A 22,480-nucleotide genomic window follows, 5' to 3' on the forward strand; every position below is an offset into this window, starting at 1 on the left:
TATTTTGTCACCATCAAAGCCCCACTGCGACCTGTATGCTCTCGTTGGCTGGTCTTCGCTACATATTCGTTGCCAAACCCACTGGCTCCAGGTCATCTATAAGTCTTTGCTAGGTAAAGCTCCGCCTTATCTCAGCTCACTGGTCACCATAGCAATACCCACCTGTAGCACACGCTCCAGCAGGTATATTGCACTGGTCACCCCCAAAGCCAACACCTACTTTGGCCGCCTTTCCTTCCAGTTCTCTGCTGCCAATGACTGGAACGAATTGCAAAAATCACTGAAGTTGGAGACTTAGATCTCCCTCACTAACTTTAAGCGTCTGTTGTCAGAGCAGTTTACCGATCGTTGCAGCTGTACACAGCCCATCTGTAAATAGCCCATCCAACTACCTACCTCATCCCCATATTTGTTTTTGTTTTTCTGCTCTTGTTCACACCAGTTATTCTACTTGCACATCCTCATCTGCACATATATCACTCCAGTGTAAATTGCTAAATTGTAATTACTTTGCCACTATTGGCCTATTTATTGCCTTACCTCCTTATTTCATTTGCACACACTGTATACAGATTTTTCTATTGTGTTATTGACTGTACGATTGTTTCTCCCGTGTGTAACTGTTGTTTTTGTCATACTCCTTTGCTTTATCTTGGCCAGGTCGCAGTTGTAAATTAGAACTTGTTCTCAACTGGCCTACCTGGTTAAACAAAGGTGAAACTAATAAATATATAAAAACTGTTTAACTTTGTTGAAGCCATGGTGCTGATCAGATACAGTAGTACTAGTAGCAGAAGCAAGTCCCTGGATCTAGGAGGGATAGCTCAGAGCGTTTTCTCTTCTATCTACACTCCACAGACTCATCAGATGTCTCCTCTACATTTTATGCCTTTTATACACGATGTATGCAGCTGTGTGGTGGAAGGATACTTATAACCAGTCTAAACACTTACCAAAGGTTGCCTACTAAGAGTAGGCTGGAGGAAAACATTTTTGTGGCATATTTTTAGTGTAGGTAATTTACAACTGCAGTGGAATAGAGAAAAAATGCCTAACAGTATTTTGCCTTATGAACTTGATGGAAGAATAGTCAGGGGGACACTTGGAAATGTTCCAGACAGTAATTGGCCTAATGAATGTGATGGGGTTTGTGACACCTCAACTGTTACAACAAGTGGTCCAAACCTCTTGACAAGGTCGCTATAGGTCACTTTTGTTGGGTTAAGGTCATTAACCTCTTCCTTTGAGAGATCCCCATGCTTCTCTATACCAATCCCCTCAATACAATTCTAAGATTTTAATCTGTAACCAAATTATTGTAATAAAATTAAGCATATTAATTAATATTAATGATTGCTTGCTACCCAAATCTTTGAACCTTAGGTATTACACTTGACTTCAGTCAAATGTAAGTAAAAGTAGAAAAGGAACATTTTCTAAAGAAAATGTGTGTGCTTGCTATAGTCTACAATAGTGAATAGGAGCAAACACGAATCTCACACCCAAAGTATCCATCCATGAGTGTTCTGGTCTCCCTGCATGGACCTGTAGTAGAGACATCTACTCCAGAGGTACTTGCTTAGGTCACAACATATGATGAGCTGTTTGGGCAATTTGGCAGAACTCTCATGTTCTGTGGCTGGATCCCTCAATACAGGCTCTGAAAAACATTGTCACATTGGCTGCCACCCCAGAGCCATAGAGGCCTACAAAGATGTCATGGGGGAAAGCAAAGATGAACTCTGTGGGAAAAGTGTTGCTTCTGTTCTACTCAGTGTGTTGGCATAGTAACAGCGGAGCTTATCAACAACAGGCGGGTTTTGTTTTAGAAAAGATATTAACGGTAGCTAGCAAGCAGGCTATCAAAGGAATATTAGCTAGCTGATGGAGATCAAATGGCTGATAAACGTGGTTTGGAGAAACTGGACTTTGGTGCATCGAGCAACAGCAGCAACTCTGACAATTTAAGGTTAGTTAGCTAGGTAACGTCGTTAGCTTCATGAGTGCTCCTTGGCTTCTCCAACAACATTTAGTTAGCTAGTTCTATCGATATAATTAGGAATTAAAATACAATAGGATTTCTTGTTCTATCACTCACTGCATTATTTTTGCATTCATCCAGCTAATAGTTAGCTAGCATAAATTCATTGGTTAAAGATGGGCTCAGCAATGACAAACATCACGTGGGGTAACTTTAAATCTGCTATTGACCACCTGGCTTTTCCCAATATCATGAGGCATGGGAAAGAGTAGAATGGACAGTAAAGTTAAGGGACATTCACCATTATATTTATCCTGGGACAAGCAAAGCCAACAATGTATATTAGATATACATCTTGAAGAATGATGTTAGGTTGTCTGCCGAATGAAAAATGGAAATTCAGATTATTTCCCCCTCTCTTTTTTTCAGTCTTGATAGAGGATAGAGTGACAATTCTAATCTGTGATAATGAAGTCTGCAGAGCCATTCGCTAATTCAATCTTTTTTATAGATCAATACGAGAATCAACAATGAAAAATATTTCAGAGAGCATCCAGAGGTGGAGGCCTTAATTAGCGACTTAAGGTTTGTTAATTGGCTGGCACTGTCTGACGGTATATTTTCTCCATCTCAATTAGGGCTCTCAAGCTCCAGACATCAATAACAAATATAATTCTATTTCATATTTAGGTATAGTAATGAAGTCTAACCGGCCGATTGCTTGGGTACCTGCGTCTTGTTTTTGTTTTTTTACAGAGATGTATTTCTCAAAAGACCCACAGACATTCGAGAGTATGCAGCAGGGGAGTTCAATCAACAACACAAACTGACACGTACACCAATATACAGACAGGGACAGTCCTCTACTTAGAACTACCAACAATTAACATATGTTCTCTCTTTCAGATTACTTCACTGACCCAAACCTTTGATCATTGGCTCCAAAACTGCAGGGCGACCCTGCCGACACAGGCACAGACTGAATCCTTACCGGTTTGTTCGGCAGTTCAACTGTTATTGAAGTGTAAAGCTGTAACAAGTCTCTTTCTCTGTGTTCTGTACATCCTCTGTATTGACTAGTTATGTGTCAAAGTAACATGATACAAATATAAAACATTATATAAAGTGGGAATGTACTGGCACCCAGGCAGACGTTCTTGCTGAGCATCATTTACAACAGGTTAGTTACAGGGCTAAAGGAGGATGTTTTATACCGCTGGTTGAGAGGAAGATATAGATTTCTAGGCCTATAGGGTGGAGTGGACAGCCTCTTTACAGGAATTCTCAGGGAAAAGTCTAAACGGGATCATTGGGACGTCCCAACTCTGACGTTAAGCCATTGAAGTTGAAATATAAAACGGTTAAGGTTAGGGATGTCCCAAGGATTCCCGATAGCACTAACCGTTTTCTCAAGCCTCAGAGTTCACCCTTCTGGACTCCTATGTACTTCCACTAACTCCCCAACTCATCAGATGAAACAAAAAACATTAAGCAAGATGAGACAATGTGACCGCAGCAATACTGACCATAACTTTAGAATGATCTGCCCACACTGGATACACAGTTTCAATGTTTAATGAATTAAAAATCATCAAGTAACCAGCGCATCAGGCTTTGCTTTAAAAACATACATAGCACAGTAAAAACAGGTAAATTCCATCTGTCACAAAGCATGACAATAAATCATTCATAATTCTGTTTGATTCACATTTTATAATCTGACACGCTACAAAAATAGGCACATCTGGTTTAACAATTAAGTGATTGTATAGAGAAGAAGACCCTGAAATTGTATAAAAACCTTGACCCTGACAATATTGGACATTCCAACAGTAGGCTTACTTAGTACCTTCTGTAACCAACATACTGTGCTAGAGCATGTGAATAGAGCTTTTAAATCCTGAGTGAACAGGCACAAATCAATGTTTAGACACGTCAATGTTAAAAGATAACAGCGATTTCCTTTTTATATATAAAAGATTGTCAGTAACTTACATTGTTAGATTTTTGTTCAGGGAATTGATTGTCCCTCTCTTATGGCTTGTATTGGGCTCCAGGAATCCAGAATTGTATCTTAGACACAGACCTAGGATCAGATTACATTATGCAAAATCTTAAACATAATCCTTAGGGAGTAAAACACACAACTGACCTTACACCAGTGTCTAAAGGCAACATCATCCTACTACCAGTCTCCTGACCCCAGAGCCCATCTACATTCCACAGTATGATGGAGCTATCAATACACACTGATCTGATCCAGGGTCAGTGTTGCGTTATCCCCCAATGGTAATGGGTAGGATTCAAAGAGGGTAAGCTGGCCCTGGATCTGTGCCTATTAAACAATCTCACACACTTACTGTACACATGGGACTTTAACCACAACATGCAAAGGAGTTTCAACCAACCGCGATACAAGTTAGTGTTGTTTTATGTTGTGTCTGACTTACACAGCATTTTAACGGTAAAGCGGATCCCCCTTTAAAAAACATGATTCCCGTTATTAGAACCCAATACATTCACTCACTTTAGTTCACAATGGAAAATTCTAGATTGGAGATACTGATTGAACGGCTATGACTACAACCATCACACACTGCAGCGATCCCCTTAGACACACATCCAGTGTCCGATGTTCTTCACGTACAAACAGGTTTAGTCCCACACACACTTCCAATGTCTCCCGTCTTCACACAAACATGGCCTGGGACACAAAGCTCTCTCCACGAGTCGCTCCGGCGGCAGGGGGGTGGTCCTCCTCGTTGTCATGGTAATCATTGGGCTTGTACTGGTTGGGGGCGTACAGGGGCGGGACTTCGTTCAGCCTGGGTTCATCCCAGCCAGAAGGGGCCCCAGCATAGCGCAACTCCTCATCACTGTACGCATCCAGGTCCTGGTGGGAAAGATCAAATCTTAGTCATGTAAAAATAAGGACAACCAATGGAGTCTTCATAGTATTGTAGTGACACTTGCATCAGTGAACAAACTGCGACAGAGCAACACCTTTTGAGAGTCTTGAACCCAGGTCTTCTAGCCCATGGGCAAACTTGCTAACGACTGCTCCAATAGGGTTAAATCACAGGGGGGGAATTGCAACTAGCTTACCAAGGCAATGGTTGCTACAGTATTAAAAATACATGTTTCTATTTATAGCATGTTCAGTGTAACAGCTTCTATTCACATAGCAGCCCTCTATACCCTTCATTTTCCTACACGTTCTCATGTAAATAGGGCAATCATGTTGAGTAACTGATGAATTAATGATCATAAGTACATGTTAAATGATTGATTTCTTTTTGTTTCATGAATCCTTTACCAGGATGTATTATGAATGATATAGATAATTAACTAAGAATTGGCTTGAGTCACTTTATAAGCCAAAACTACAGAGCTGAATGTATCTTGATGGTCTACAATGGCTTCCTCTCCTGGTCTCCATTCACTCCATCTTTACTGATAGGAAAACACAGGCCATGTGGAAGCAATATCAAGGAGGCCAGCTGGGAATTTGCTTTCACCCGTCCAGGTCTTTTTATGTCTGAAGATTGAGGAAAGGAGTCAGGAGAGAAGGACTATTGAGAGATGCACCCCATCTATGGCTGTGTTCTTACCGTGCTGGGCTCGGCATCCTGGGGAGTGTAGTACAGGTGGTCCATGGATCCGTCCTTTCTCTCCACAGGGTCTCGACTGGTGTTCAGCTGCAGATGCGCACGCACACAGGATTATTCTCATGTACTCTGTTTGGGTAAAACTAGGTCCAAGAGGCTTCTAAACAGTTCCACCCCAAGCCATAAGACTCCTGAACATCTAGTCAAATGGCTACCCAGACTATTTGCAGTGTGCCCCCCCCCCCCCACCCCCTCTTTACACCACTGCTACTCTCTGTTGTCATCTATGCATCGTCACTTTAAGAACTAACTACATGTACATACTACCTCAACTAACCGGTGCCCCCACACATTGACTCTGTACCGGCACCCCCCCGTATATAGTCTCGCTATTGTTATTTTACTGCTGCTCTTTAATTACTTGTTACTTTTATCTATTATTCTTATCTGCATTTTTTTTAAACTGCATTGTTGGTTAGCGTCTCGTAAGTAAGCATTTCACTGTAAGGTCTACTACACCTGTTGTATTCGGCGCATGTGACTAATAACATTTCATTTTGATTTGAAAACATATTTCAGATGGAGGCTTTTTCCGAATCAGCATAATCTTCTTTATCATTTAACAATGTTGATAAAAACATGTTGTGGTGTTGTAAAATACAAATTGAGGGGCCATCACAGCAAGTCTAAAAGTGTTATGGCTAGCTAGCATCCCTCACCGTATCAGAAGAGCTGCTGGTAGTGGTGGACTGCTGCTTCTTAGGGGGAGGGGGCTTGTACTTGGGTGGACCACTGAGAAAGAGAGAAAGGAAGGAATCAAAACAGACAGTAAGGATGATCACTTAGTATGAGTGACAGAGACACAAACACTCACTCTCCATTGTGCTGGCTGCGCTTTTTGCGGACCAAGACCACAACACTGCCGATAATGGCCAGCAGCAGAACCAACCCAATGAGCCCTCCTATAACAGCGCCTGTAGCGGGACCCTTCACTGGCAGTCGAGTACCTACAGAGAGAGACAGGGAGAGATGAGAGAAAATACAGTAGATGAGACAAAAAGTGAGATAGGAAGGAAGACAAAGAATAGAAGGGAGGTAAAAGGGGATAAGTACAAAGAGGGAGAGAAAAGAGAGAACATTAACAAGAGTAGTGATAACATTCACATGCTGGAGTAGTCCCACATGCACAGGAATAACCCTACAGTGCATTTCATTACACAACATCGGTTCATTTGTGGTGAAAGGTTCTGAAAGCCGAATTCAAAATATAATCCCCAAGTAATGAAGTAGGCCTAACTACAGTCAATGGTGTGTGTGTGTGTGTGTGTGTGTGTGTGTGTGTGTGTGTGAGTGAGAGACAGAGGTGCAAAGAAAGTGTATGTGGATGAGAGAGGTATAGAGAAAGTGTGAACGTGTGTGAGAGCAAGCCGAGATGCAGAGAAAGTGTGTGTCTGCCTTTACAGAAGGTCTACATTAGTGTAGACTACAGTCACGTGGGGAGGCAGACAATCAGACATAATGACTGTAGTACCTTCCTCTAATGAACCATGACCACAAGTACCAATACTAACAATAAGATAGGAATACATACACACACAGTGTGACCCATCCCCTTATCCTCCCCATCATTGCCCAGTGGATTATGCTAATGAGGGAGTGTTAAAGGGCAATGAGGAGATCAGCTAATTGGAGGAGATTTACACAGGGAAAGTAATTGGTTGGCCCCTGATTGAATGTTGTTAGGCTTATAATTATGACTGTGGTACTGATGATCTTATAGCAACGCTCTGTAATGTAAACAATGGAGCATCCAATGACCTTTTCACATGTAAATAGTAGTTGTTTTCAATTAGACCACATGTAAATAAAATAAAAACACTTTGGTTTCCCAGTGAAACTATGAAAACTGTCAATTTCTTTTATTTATTTAACCTTTATTTTTTCGGTTACTGGCCCAACGCTCTAACCACTAGGCCACCTGTCGCCCCAATATTAAATGATAATTTCATAAAATGATCTCAGAGTAGTTCACCCTGACATGTATAAAGTCATTCTTGTTCAGAACATGGCATGTGTAATAGGTCTTATGAGACAAAGATTTACACCATAGCAGTAGTCCAGTTAGAGGAGTTAGAAGGCAGTGTTACTAGGTGATTATGGTGTAATACAGCCTGTTGTCCACATGGCAGTGCTGTGTCTCCATAACAGCGGCTCTGAAGCACTAATAATCTTCACTACCTCTGTTCCGTCCTCTCTTTGCTCTTCATCACTCCCATGGTCGTCGACTATGTATCTAGCTATATCCATGCTCCTTTTTTGTCTATAGTGCTTTCTTGCGCCATCTTAACTCCACCATCCCTCACTTGACCCCAATCCCTCCTTCCCTGATTCATGTGCAAATATTGTACTATAAATTGTACCTTCCTGTATTATACTGATGCTAAAATGTGTATTCTATTATACTGAGCCGTTTACTTTATGTTCGTATTCTTATATTTTATTTCTTGTTGTTGTTGCATTGTCAAGAAGGAACCTGCAAGTAACAATTTAGCTGGACAGTGTATATACCATGTGTATCCTGTACATACGACTAATAAAACCTGAAACTTTTCCTCCCTCCAAAATTATTTCCTCCCCTCATCTCCTTTTTACTGATAGGGAATAAACTAGACCGGTGACAGCTTTATCTGGTAAGCATTATTTATTAGGGTATTTTCTTTTCAGATCAGTTCTGATAAAGGAGAGCAAGCCACTTTAGAGTATTGAGATGCAGCCGCTGTCTGAGTGACTCCAGCAGTGGTGAATAGAGATCATGCCCTCTCTATCTGTGGTGGATGCCAGCCATGTCTCGCTCTAACGAAATCTCCCAGACGGCCCGAGCATGCCCGCTGTGTCTCTCAGCTGGCGCCGCGCTCCGCTGCCCTCCGTCAAGGACAGGCAGGGCTCCGTAAATTTTGCCAATGTACGCGGTGCACACCCGCTCACGCGCACCCCACACTGAGCAGAGTCCAGCTGGCAGGGCCATCTTGTATACTATCCAATATACCTGTCACTCACACCAACATTTATACACACCCACAATTCTCTGTGGTATGCTGCACCCCCCATACCCTCCCACTCACTCACACCCCCACCCACAGATTGAGCCAGGGTTTATCCACTCTTGGTGTATTCTCAAGGATTCTACCGGTAATCTCAATGTGAGGTATGGTCTAAAATACTGCTAGAGTTTTAAAATATAAAAAAAAAAATACTGCTAATTCTGCCAAAGTTCTACAACACTAGAGCACTGCTGCACAAGATAGCTGGTGCATAATTAAGCAGTCTCTAGATGATTGCTGGGGGATTTTCCGGGCTGAGAGACTGGCTGATCAGGAAACAGAGTGTAACATCTCGCTCTGCCTGCTGGCTTACCTCTCTCGGTGATACCAGTCTGCCTCTCCCAACTGGGATTAAGGTTAACATGCTTCCCCAGCCAACAGGCCCATATGACCTCGGGCTGGCTGACTTCTCCCTGCCTCTCCCATCCTGCTATCCTCCACTGCTGCCTTCGTTTGGGAAGCGCTCGTTTATCTCTCCTTAATATGGCAGCCCAAATCTGTAGCGTCTCCAGCTCTGCATCTTTAAATCTCCTAACGAGCAGAGATAAGCCTGTTTTATTACCCTACCTGCCCCCACACACACACACACACACACACACCTCTGCTCCCAGAGCTATATATTTATTATACCTCAGCTATAAAAGTAATTGACCCAAACAGATTAAAGGGTAATTCATTGGCCAAACAATCCTATTGTTGCTGATCATAAAATCCACCTGTATTGTTTTTTTGTTGACTTAAGTTTGAGCATCAACGTACACGAGACAAACACGGTTCCATTGACCCCAGATGATGGGGTTACAGATTAGGTCTAGACGGATTGATCAGCACTGATAGAGATAAAGATGAGGATGAAGAGAGAGCTAAAGTAATCCCATTGCTCAGTCAGGGAGAGGAGAAGTCTAGCCCTTAGATCCTAAAGGCTTAGCAGTGTTACATTACCAACATCCATCATCCATTCAGCCCAACACACACACACCTCGCTCCCTAGCGACCCTGTATCCTGGTAACCAGGCGCCGCATACATAATCACACAGATTGGAGGTGTGTGTGGGAGAGAGAGGGAGAGAAGAACAGGGGCATACAGTGATAGAGGAGAGAGGATGAATGGGAGAGACGGGGTGATGGAGAGGAATTCAGATCACTTTGGAAACTGCCTCTTCAAGTATGCTAATCTTATATTACTGCTGCTAATAATAAACACACTATACACAATATAACTACCATCAACACTACTACAGTAGTACTATGTGGACTGCTGTTGCCTATAGTCTCCTGCTGTTGGCTGCTGCCTGCCTGCCTGGGACTGGTGCTGTACTGAAGCTGTAGTCGGTCAGACAGGCCCAGTATTCATCTAGGGTGATTCCAGAGCTGGCCCCATGCATTTACACTATCTGCGATTAAACAGATGTCAGGGACACCAAGCCTGTGTGTGTGTGTGTTCGTGTGTGTGTGTGTGTGTGTGTGTGTGTGTGTGACAGCAGGAAAGACTGTGTGTATGCATACAATTGAGTGTGGGTGTGTGAGTATTTGACGTTGATCTCCCCCTCTCTCTGCAGGGAGACAGTGTGCTCCCTGCCATGGTGCATTAAGGCACCGACAGGCACCCTGGGAGAAGGCAGGGTATTTCTCTCCCACCCTCATACCCTCTCTCTGACAAGGTCGAGGCTCCCCTCTCTATGTCTCTGCGTCAATATTTACAGTCCACTTTACACTGGAACAGAGGTGGCTGGGTCCAGCCAGCATGGAGCAGGCCTGCTGCATTACCCAAATGTAGCTTTCCAGTCCAGCTGAGAAGGTTTAATAGGGGTAGGAATAGGACTAGGCAGGCTGTAGTAGTCCAAGGGCAACACACACCAACCCACAACCACATCAAATAGCTGTTCATCCCAGCAAGAGAGAACATACACAGGTTGCAGCTGGCAGGTCCATAACAAGGCATGCACACACAAGTACATGTGCCACACACACAGTCCAGTCCGGATAACTAGGAGTTGTACTATAAGAACCCAGGTCACCTCAGTTAGCTAGTGTGTCATCATGTGAACTATCCCTAACCTCCCCCTCCCTCCCTGGGGCCTGGTCTGTCACCCATTGGTCTGTTTACCTGCCCTGTGACCTTCTGCCTGGGAGAACGTCCACTTCATTAACTACTGGAGCACTACTCCACCATGCACAGAGGGATCCCAGCCCAGAGCGCAGCCTCCTACTGAGAGGGGATTGAGGTGAGACAAACTAACATTTCCACTACGGTTTCCTCTACTAACAATGTGCTGGTTTCAGGTTAGGCTGTGTTAGGTCAAAGCAATATCGAGGAGGATGCCTTGCTAGATTTTAATATCACTTATAGCTACATTTGTTCAATGTTAGTAGAGATGGAGGAAAGAGAGGAGATGACTTCAGGCTACTGAGATGCATCCTCTCGGCCACAGCAGGCGGCTAATTGGGGGGGCCGTCTCCAGTAGACTACCTCCAATAAGAGACTGATTAACAGAACGGGGAGCCGTAATGGCCCCGCTTTCCAGTTGCATTCTCTCCCCCTTTCATCCGATGCCCCTCAAGAGAATCTGCACAGCCAGAACGGCACAGGCCCAGCTCCAGCTCTGCATTCGGATTTAAACGCTCATTAAGACAATTCTCCTCTGCCATGGTGAACTATTGGGCATATAAAACAATGGAATAGAATAGGCCATGAGGGTAAGATTTTGCAAGTCGGAAAAAAGGACTTATCGTTATGTGGCGAGCTTCAGTGACTAGGTTTAGTTTGTTGTTGATTATGCAGGGTTACAGTGCAAGTAACATACATTCAATTTTGCACACGTTATTTGCATGGACATCTAATGGGCCTGTGGGTGTGGAATCACAATGCAAACCAGAACCACAGTTATATATAGTTCCTCTCACGTCTACTGTGTTCCCTGGGAGGTGTTCGAGGTTGTGGGAGCCTTGTGCTGATCATACATGGAAGTCACAGGAGGTTGGTGGGACCTTCATTGGGGAGGACAGGCTTGTGGTAGTGACTGGAGCGGAATCTGTGGAATGGTATCAAATACATGGTCTCCAGTTGTTTGATGTCATTCCATTTGCTCCGTTCCGGCAATTAATATGAGCCGTCCTCCCCTCAGCAGCCTCCTGTGATGGAAGTCATTACCACCTACTATGGTGTTGCTATAGACGTGTGTTCTTCAGTGTCTGTCCTTAACACCAACATTACACATAGCATACTACAAAAGCATGCACACATTTAGTGTGTTACAAAAACACAATCATACAGGATAACAGACGATCACAATGCATGCATATGGATGCTAATAGTCACATTTACACATGCACACCCACCCCCGCATGTCACAGATGAAGAATATCAAACTGCTGTACATGCATCAATACGCATTAGACAATATCCTCCAGACAGACAACCCCATGAGCACATAATGATCCTTCATACAGCATCTAACACACTGCATCAAGTCTCTCTCTCTCAGATCATCATTTTTATGTTACATTTCATCAGAATCTCAACATACAGTTAACTATATCATGCTCCTCCATCTCTCAGTGTGTGTGTGTGTGTGTGTCAGAGATAGACAGTTCAATAGCAACAGCAAAGTATAAAGTGGGTGAGTGGACATAAATAAATTGCAGTGGGCGAGGAGCAGTGTGTGAAGTAATCAATAGGTAGCAGTGAAGGAAACTTGATGCAGTGTGGAACACCAGGCCAGCCCTGCGTGAAAGACATGACACAAACACTGGTTGCACGCTATAATGACGCTCAACATGACAGTCAACACAATACAGAAAGACACACACACACACACACACACACACACACACACACACACACACACACACAGAGTGTTCAAAACATTAGGAACACCCGCTCTTTCCATGACGGACTGACCAGCTGAATCGAGGGGAAATATATGGTTACTTACAGTGAGGCAAAAAAGTATTTTGCTGATTTTGTACGTTTGCCCACTGACAAAGAAATGATCAGTCTAATTTTAATGGTAGGTTTATTTGAACAGTGAGAGACAGAATAACAACAAACAAATCCAGAAAAACGCATCTCAAAAATGTTATATATTGATTTGCATTTTAATGAGGGAAATAAGTATTTGACCCCCTCTCAATCAGAAAGATTTCTGGCACCCAGGTGTCTTTTATACAGGTAACGAGCTGAGATTAGGAGCACACTCTTAAAGGGAGTGCTCCTAATCTCAGTTTGTTACCTGTATAAAAAGACACCTGTCCACAGAAGCAATCAATCAGATTCCAAACTCTCCACCATGGCCAAGACCAAAGAGCTCTCCAAGGATGTCAGGGAACAAGATTGTAGACCTACACATGGCTGGAATGGGCTACAAGACCATCGCCAAGCAGCTTGGTGAGAAGGTGACAACAGTTGGCACGATTATTCGCAAATGGAAGAAACACAAAGAACTGTCAATCTCCCTCGGCCTGGGGCTCCATGCAAGATCTCACCTCGTGGAGTTGCAATGATCATGAGAACGGTGAGGAATCAGCCCAGAACTACACGGGAGGATCTTGTCAATGATCTCAAGGCAGCAGGGACCAGTCACCAAGAAAACAATTGGTAACACACTACACTGTGAAGGACTGAAATCCTGCAGCGCCCGCAAGGTCCCCCTGCTCAAGAAAGCACATATACATGCCCATCTGAAGTTTGCAAATGAACATCTGAATGATTCAGAGGACAACTGGGTGAAAGTGTTGTGGTCAGATGAGACCAAAAATTAAGCTCTTTGGCATCAACTCGCCATGTTTGGAGGAGGAGGAATGCTGCCTATGACCCCAAGAACACCATCCCCACCATCAAACATGGAGGTGGAAACATTATGCTTTGTGTGTGTTTTTCTGCTAAGGGGACAGGACAACTTCACCGCATCAAAAGGGACGATGGACGGGGCCATGTACCGTCAAATCTTGGATGAGAACCTCCTTCCCTCAGCCAGGGCATTGAAAATGGGTTGTGGATGGGTATTACAGCATGACAATGACCCAAAACACACAGCCAAGGCAACAAAGGAGTGGCTCAAGAAGAAGCACATTAAGGTCCTGGAGTGGCCTAGCCAGTCTCCAGACTTTAATCCCATAGATAATCTGTGGAGGGAGCTGAAGGTTCGAGTTGCTAAGCGTCAGCCTCAAAACCTTAATGACTTGGAGAAGATCTGCAAAGAGGAGTGGGACAAAATCCCTCCTGAGATGTGTGCAAACCTGGTGGCCAACTACAAGAAATGTCTGACCTCTGCCAACAAGGGTTTTGCCGCCAAGTACTAAGTCATGTTTTGCAGAGGGGTGAAATACTTATTTCCCTCATTAAAATGCTAATCATTTTGTAACATTTTTGACATGCGTTTTTCTGGATGTTTTTGTTGTTATTCTGTCTCTCACTGTTCAAATAAACCTACCATTAAAATTATAGACTGATCATTTCTTCGTCAGTGGGCAAACGTACGAAATCAGCAGGGGATCAAATACTTTTCCCCCCTCACTATATTGCTGTCACCTGTTAAATCCACTTCAAATCAGAGTAGATGAAGTGGAGGAGACAGGTTAAAGAAGGATTTTAAAGCCTCGAGATGTGTCATTCAGAGGGTGAATGAGCAAGACAAAATATTAAAGTGCCTTTGAACAGAGTATGGTAGTGGGTGCCAGGTGCGCAGGTTTGAGTGTGTCAAACTGCAATGCTGCTGGTTGTTTTTCACATTATGATCATTTTACTATAGACACTAGTCAGTGTTTATGAGTGCATACCAGTCAATGTAAGTGTTCACCAGAGCACACTAAGTCATTGTGTGTGTGTCTACAGTAACACACTACACTCCTTATTGTAAATGCTTATGTATACACACACACAAGTCATTGAGAGCTGTGTTGAGGGGAGTTATATCAGTGTTCCCTAAAGAGACACACTACATACCCTCAGTCTCTTATACTGGTCCACACTACACTAGCCCTTAAACACCCAGCACAGCACAGGGCTCTACATATTTAATACAGAGCTCAGAGAACAGAAGAGAGTGGAAGAAGAGGGAGAGAGGATTGATTTCTTGGCAGCTTTACACCAGCCCAATCCTCCTGAAGTAGGGGGGCGCGGTGTGTGTGTACGCTTCTGTGTGTCAGACTGCGTTAGACACGGCGAGAGGAGAGAGAACACACACACGGAGAGACAGGAGTGTGTGTGGGGAAGAAAGGTACCTGTGTAACAACACAGAGTCAGAAGGATGGAACAGAGCTGATGTGAGTGTTTTTGATCTGCTGCTGAGGGAATGGAGGCTACTCATTGTGAAGGATGAGGCAGAAATAGCAGCTATTACACACCCAGATGGGCAGTGACTTCCCTTCTACTCCAACTGTCTTCGCCTGGGCCGGTATTCTGTCTGTTCTCAACATCTCACAACGCTCAACCATCTTTTGGTCTGTGTACCAGGGTTGGGGCAACTTCCATTTCAATTCAATCATTGAAAAGTTTCCATTTACTTTCTATGACAAGTGTGCAGTTCTTGAATTTCAGTTCACTTCCTGGATTGACTGCATTGAAACTGAATTGATCCCAACCCTGCTGTGTACACAACAGCAGTCACCTGAACAGGAGCAGATACTGGCATTGTTCTCTGTGTAATCTATCAAAGGCTTGTTGATGTTCAACACTTCCTGCAGGCGACACACACACGACAATATCAGATAGATGTGTATCAGATAGATGTGTGTCTACTCTAGGTGACACATACCCATCTTTCTTCTAGACACAGACACGCCTGTTAGACCTGTATCAGGTCCCTCTGTCTCTGCTCTACCAGCTCAACTGGAGGTGAACAACACACACCGGTCTCTGAGACGCCTGTATCAGGTCCCTCTGTCTCTGCTCTACCAGCTCAACTGGAGGTGAACAACACACACCGGTCTCTGAGACGCCTGTATCAGGTCCCTCTGTCTCTGCTCTACCAGCTCAACTGGAGGTGAACAACACACACCGGTCTCTGAGACACCTGTATCAGGTCCCTCTGTCTCTGCTCTACCAGCTCAACTGGAGGTGAACAACACACACCGGTCTCTGAGACGCCTGTATCAGGTCCCTCTGTCTCTGCTCTACCAGCTCAACTGGAGGTGAACAACACACACCGGTCTCTGAGACGCCTGTATCAGGTCCCTCTGTCTCTGCTCTACCAGCTCAACTGGAGGTGAACAACACACACCGGTCTCTGAGACGCCTGTATCAGGTCCCTCTGTCTCTGCTCTACCAGCTCAACTGGAGGTGAACAACACACACCGGTCTCTGAGACACCTGTATCAGGTCCCTCTGTCTCTGCTCTACCAGCTCAACTGGAGGTGAACAACACACACCGGTCTCTGAGACACCTGTATCAGGTCCCTCTGTCTCTGCTCTACCAGCTCAACTGGAGGTGAACAACACACACCGGTCTCTGAGACGCCTGTATCAGGTCCCTCTGTCTCTGCTCTACCAGCTCAACTGGAGGTGAACAACACACACCGGTCTCTGAGACGCCTGTATCAGGACCATCAGTGTTTCCTCTAGATGACAGAACTGTCTAGCAGGTGACGGAACGGTCTAGCAGGTGACGGAACGGTCTAGCAGGTGACGGAACGGTCTAGCAGGTGACGGAACGGTCTAGCAGGTGACGGAACGGTCTAGCAGGTGACGGAACTGTCTAGCAGGTGACGGAACTGTCTAGCAGGTGACGGAACTGTCTAGCAGGTGACAGAACTGTCTAGCAGGTGACAGAACTGTCTAGCAGGTGACAGAACTGTCTAGCAGGTGACAGAACTGTCTAGCAGGTGACAGAACTGTCTAGCAGGTGACAGAACTGTCTAGCAAAGGGGTGGACAACACTTTTTCTCCATCCCTAGCAAACACAGCTGATGAATCAAATTGCATTCTAAACTGAAGATCGTGATTATTGGAGTCAGGTGTGTTAGCTGGAGCTGGGGCAAAACTGTGACACCAATCAGGCCCTCAAGGACTGGAATTGCCCACCCCTGGTAGCAGGTGACAGAACTGTCTAGAAGGTGACAGAGCTGACCCTAGCAGGTGACAGAAATGTCTAGATCAACCACTTCCTCTGTGAAACACACCAGTCAGTAGACTATTAAGCAATATTAGGCTGGTTGACTTAGCATACATGCCATAGACAACAGTGTCCACTGTCACAAATGAAATGCCACCAACCCGTTTGACAGAAAGACACTCTCCCTTCACCCTCTGCTATATGACACCAAGGAATGTTCACCTGCACCGAAACCCATCATCTTAACTCACTCCAACTCTTTTGTTCTCTTTTCAATACACAACAATAAACCTTCAGCTCCTTTCAAAAACGACATCATACCAGACTTCACAAAAGGTCCAATGCCTGAAGGAAAAGGGTGTTACTGAAAACAGAGAAAGATTTGACTGAAATATTAATTCCAAAATGTCTGGCTGATTAAAAATATGAATTAAATAAAACCCTAGGGGGTAAAGTCTTTCAGAATACAGAATGAGAGAGAACAAAGGTTATATGAGTCCAATTATTCATCTATCGGACTACAGATCTACAGTCGTCTATCCATCGTATAGTGGAAGAACATCTCTAGTGACCAGTAACTTGTGTATATGCATACTGTGTGTGTGTGACATGTCTTGGCTGTGACATGCTCTCCCCACCGCCTGCAGAAGCGTGTGTGTGTGTGTGTGTGTACACGCTTGTGTGTAACATGCCTATGCTGTATAGATCATGAATATTATTCATAAGGCTGAATGTCAACATGGATGAATCATTTTGCTGTAAAATGTCACCAAACACCAGTGTGTGTGTGTCTCGCAGCTTCACCGCTGGATGTGGTGGCAGGCTAGCTATGACCCTGGTTGTCATCACTGTACAAAAACATTACTACCACAAAGAGACAGGAGGGATGAAGTGAGGAGGGAGAGAACAGAGGAGGGTGGATAGGGAGAGGAGGGGGGAGTCAGTGAAGGAGACAGGGGCAATAGGGGACACAGGGTGGACAGGACAGCCAGAGCTATAGGGGACAGGCATGGAGACTTAGCCTCAGAGACAGGCTATAGGCCTGGTTATTGTACAGCACCTCAAGTTGCAGAGAGCCCAGTGAAACTAGTCTCTGTGGATGTTAGTATGATGTCAGCAGAGTTCAACACAGTACTATCAACCCACACAACTCCCTGACAAAGCTCCAGCAGCAGTTACATAAAGGAGCTTTTCTTGTTGCATTTTAAAAGCCCTCCTCCATCCCATCATGCCTGTGACCTTTAAGGTTGAGAGAGCGTAATGAGGAGTGGGGCTATACACTACAGACAGGCTCAGGGCCCATGGATGAAGGACAAGGAAGGAGGGAGAGAAGGAAGGATGGAGGCAGTGTCATCTCTGCTCCCTCTGGCTCTTCCAGCTGTTGTTCTCTTTTCCCCTCTCGCTTTTTCTCCTCCATCGCTTTTCAACAGCACTCATCTCTCACTGATCACCCTTAACCACTTGTGCCCCTTCTCCCTCCCATCGTTCTCTTTTTCCGCTCTCTCATCCACACAAATGACTCTGTGAAACCGGTCAACTGTTACAGAATTCCCCCTGCAGCTCAACCTGCTTAATACAATGCCTGGCTCATCAAGTCAAATAGACTGCCTACACACACAGAGCAGACACACATTGAATGCAAGCAGACACACATTGAATACAGCAGCAGCCGCGCACACACACACACCCACACAGTACTGAACGCAGCAGCCGCGCACACACATTATACAAAATCCTCCAACCACATAAATTGTCACACATCTGTATGTGAACCACACATGCTACAAAAGGTACATCACATTACACCAGTAGCCAGGCAGTGTCAAAGCCACACACACACACAGGTAAACACACACACCCCAACTTCACACACCTACAAACACACACTAGAAGGCAACCCAATGCATTGTTCCACAGACACACTATGAACAGTGATTGACTAGGGAAGAGGAGAGCTGAGAGAGACTGATATGAAGAGGTATTACTACACCGGGACAGCAGCAGGATAAACGACCAGACAAACCTGGCCACAGACGTGATAGCCTACGCATGCAGAGAAAACCTCAGACACTAGACTGACCATGTAGCACAGAAACAGATATAGAAATGGAACAGCTCCATACATCACATGGCCTGTGTCCCAAATCGCAACCTATTCCCTATGTAGAGCACTACATTTGACCAGAGCCCATTTCTGGTCTAAAGTAGTGCACTACATAGGGGATTTGGGACACACTACATAGGGATCCATTTTGGCCACATCCTTGTAGTGGGCCTATGGAGGATAAAGGACAGGAGAAAAGCTCATGGACAGGCCCTGTAATACAGAGATAAATTGTAGAATAGAGGCATGGAGCTACAGATGATAGAAGACTAGAGACTCCCAGACCAGACACACACTAAAGTACAGCTAAACCAATATAGTGCTGCTATGCCCAAGGAGCCACGGTGGTAAAAGATGAGAGCTCTAATATTGCGGGGGGGGGGGTGGGTGTGTGTGTGTGTGTGTGTGTGTGTGTGTGTGTGTGTGTGTTACTAAGGTCCCAGGCTGCTCATTGCTCTCGTATGTCACACACACTGCTCACAGAAACTCCTCTGCACATGGACATGAATCAGGCCTCTCCATGGAGCTGACCCACAGCACCATATTTGTGGCCCTGTCTCTGTGCACCTGTCTCTGTGCACCTGTCTCTGTGGCCCTGTCTCTGTGGCCCTGTCTCTGTGGCCCTGTCTCTGTGGCCCTGTCTCTGTGGCCCTGTCTCTGTGGCCCTGCAGTGTGTTAAGAGCAGGGCTCAGCACACAGGTAGATACACCACACAGTTCAATACCTTCAGCTCCTCCTCTGTGCCCGCTAGACAACGTCTGGCTTGCAACAGAGAAGCTCAATAAGTGGAAAGGGGAAGGAACTCCTTTCTACACAGAATAGATAGTGATCTGATGGGCTGCAGGTAACACTGGGGGGGTTGTCAGTCTCCTGTGGTAACCAGATCAGAGAAACAGGGAGACAGATATAAGGTGAGGAAGAGAGACGGGATCTCTGAGCAGTGAGACGAGGAGCGAGGTGGGTTGTCAGATTCTCACCATCCATCTCACTTCGTTACTATGAGAGTGAGAGGGAGAAAGGTCAAAGAAAGGAGGGACAGAATAGAAGACGTGAAAGAGTGAGCAGAGAGAGAGATGGAGAAGACGGATGGCTGATGGAGAGAAGAAAAAAAAGAGGTGTTTAGATGGAGAGACGGATGAAGAGATAATACAGAGTGTGTGTGTACAAGTGTCAAGAGAAGTTGCCTCACACACAGACATAGCTGTGTGAAGTTGTCACAGTACTTCCCGCAACCTGACTCTATTTGATGTCAGACAAAGAACAGAAATAGACTTCACTCCTACAGGGAGAGACGAGACCACACAGTCACTGAACAAATCACTCTGGACTGCCTCAGAGAGAAGACACACACAATCTCTATCCCGTGTGTGAGAGACGCATGTACACCGTCACAAAGACGCACTGACCAGTTGATTCACTCTAGACCTGACAGAGTCCAATAAAAATGTCATACGACTTATCCTGACCAACCTAGAGCATTTCTGTTTCTGCTCTTCTCTTCATCGGGGTGTGTGTGTGTGTGTGTGTGTGTGTGTGTGTGGTGGTGAGAGCACGATTGAGAGCCTGTTGAGACGGTGAATTAAGCAGCCAGTGCATCTGATCTGCAGAGCGCCCCGAGCCAAACACACACACATCTACTCTTAAGAGCGGAGCAGGAGTAACCATTCTCATATCGATAAAGATCCAACTCAGACAGACAGTAGGTTAGTGCTGCCAGCTAACCAGGACCCTGAAAAATTGTCATTTTATTATTCTGTGTGCTTCAGGGAGAGGTTTAGTTCCAGGTACATCACAGCATGGGAGCTTGACGTGCGCACACACACGTCTCTTTCATCTGCGGCTGCCGTCTGTTTTTGCAGGTGGTGGTTGAGGTCACTGCACCACTGAGTGGGACATACAGAGAGAACACACACACACACACACACACACACACACACTGATCTCACAGAATCTAAACTAACACAGCTGCACTAACCCCATGCCCCCCCTCTTCTAATCCTACTCCCCCCGTTTCTCTCCTCACCCCAAATCAACCCACTCCCAAACCTACACTATACTGAAACCCATCACTCTACAAAACCCCCCCGCTTCTCCTCCACAGTCTTCCTCCCAAACACCCTTCATCACCTCCCCTACACTATACTAGAACCAATCACCCTACAACAGCCCCCCAATTCTCCTCCAGTCTTCCTCCCCAACACCCTTCATCACCTCCCCCTACACTATACTAGAACCAATCACCCAACAACCCCCCACTTCTCCTCCACAGTCGTCCTCCCAAACACGCTCTGTCATGTGGAAGGTGTATTCAACTGGATCTACATTTATCCATATAACCCCCCCCCCCCCCCCCCCCTCAACCCTGTCAGATACCCCCTCTGCTCTGGTGGCAGTGGGCCAGCCATGCACCACCCCTGGGAGCCCTGCTACCCACAATCCCCTGCTCCCCGTCTGCCGTCAGCTCAAGCCCGGTCAGCATCAGGAGAGGAAGAGTAATCTCCTTGGGACGCTAGGGGATACAGGGGCATCCCACCCCCGCCCAACTGTTGAGTGAGTGTGTGTGTGAGAGAGAGAGAGTGTGAGTGTGCGCTCTCACAAAATGTAGCTTAATAAACCCTGAGAAGAGTCAACATAATGACTTACTGATAAAAGGTGAACACCATTTCCTGTGTCTGTTATGCTAAAGAGTAGTCTCAGTAATCTCAAGAGTTCCAGTGTGTTCTGCTTTAGTGTACTTGACATTGACACAACAACAGAGTAATAGAGTGGAATGCAGATATAATGAAGACAGTCAGGTACCCAGGCTAGGCCAGGAGAAGCCATCATTATGCAAACAGCAGGGAGTAAAAAAATCAAATACAGCACATGGAAAAAGGGCTCTGTAAGGTGTCAAATATTTTCATTGGTGTGCAGCACTCACCTCATATACAGGATTTGATTTAAATAAATAAATTAAAAAACGGTGCAAAAAAAATATATATATATATATATATATATATATATATATATATATATATATATATATATATATATATATATATATATGAATACATTATAAATCTGTGGCTCTGGATTGGAGGAAGTCAAACAGAATCTACACAAAGCATGTGATGAGGCCAAAAGGAGTTTCCATTCACATTAAAAAAGGTCAGAACCGGGCTGGCTACTCATACAGGTTATTGAAGAGATGCCCTCATGGGTCAGCCCATCAATAAATCCTACTGTGATCCATTCATCAGGCCAGCTATCACACTCTGGGATTGTTGAGTCAGGCCTGGAGCCTAAGGGTGAGGGGTTAAACGGAGACAGGTGGCGGTAGGCTAGCTTCTATCCATCAGCAGACTAGAACAGGTTAAAGTGTGTTAATCTATACACTACTGTATGGACTGGACAGTAGCTCAGACAATTAGAAGCCATAGACAGTATATCCTTTGAATACTGCAGGGTAAACAGGCGTACACGCAGATACGCATACGTCTAACTACTCAGATGTCCCCCCCACACACGTCTCCTCACTCGAATGCCACCACACAAACACACACGGCACCCCCCTCAGGCCATCATACCAGACACGGAAACAAACTGTCCCACTTTGCTGGTGTCTAAACACATAAACATGCAGTTATAGTACACGC

At 45.1% G+C, this 22,480-nt stretch overlaps 1 protein-coding gene across 1 annotated transcript in view; it reads right to left on the minus strand.

Moving 5' to 3' along the window:
- Positions 1–3,540: 3,540 nt before the first annotated feature.
- The window catches only part of si:ch73-22o12.1 (poliovirus receptor), a 79,723-nt gene continuing 60,783 nt past the window's right edge, over positions 3,541–22,480 (minus strand). The window contains exons 7-10 of the mRNA XM_014201010.2: positions 6,464–6,596; positions 6,309–6,381; positions 5,593–5,679; positions 3,541–4,874 (exon numbers count right to left, since the gene is read on the minus strand). Coding sequence (XP_014056485.1) covers positions 4,671–4,874; positions 5,593–5,679; positions 6,309–6,381; positions 6,464–6,596 — 497 coding nt within the window. The 3' untranslated portion in view covers positions 3,541–4,670. The remainder of the gene's footprint in view (positions 4,875–5,592; positions 5,680–6,308; positions 6,382–6,463; positions 6,597–22,480) is intronic.

This window comes from Salmo salar, chromosome 05 (genome assembly GCF_965601325.2).
Source record: "Salmo salar chromosome 05, fSalSal1, whole genome shotgun sequence".
Classification (NCBI taxonomy): Eukaryota; Metazoa; Chordata; class Actinopteri; order Salmoniformes; family Salmonidae; genus Salmo; species Salmo salar.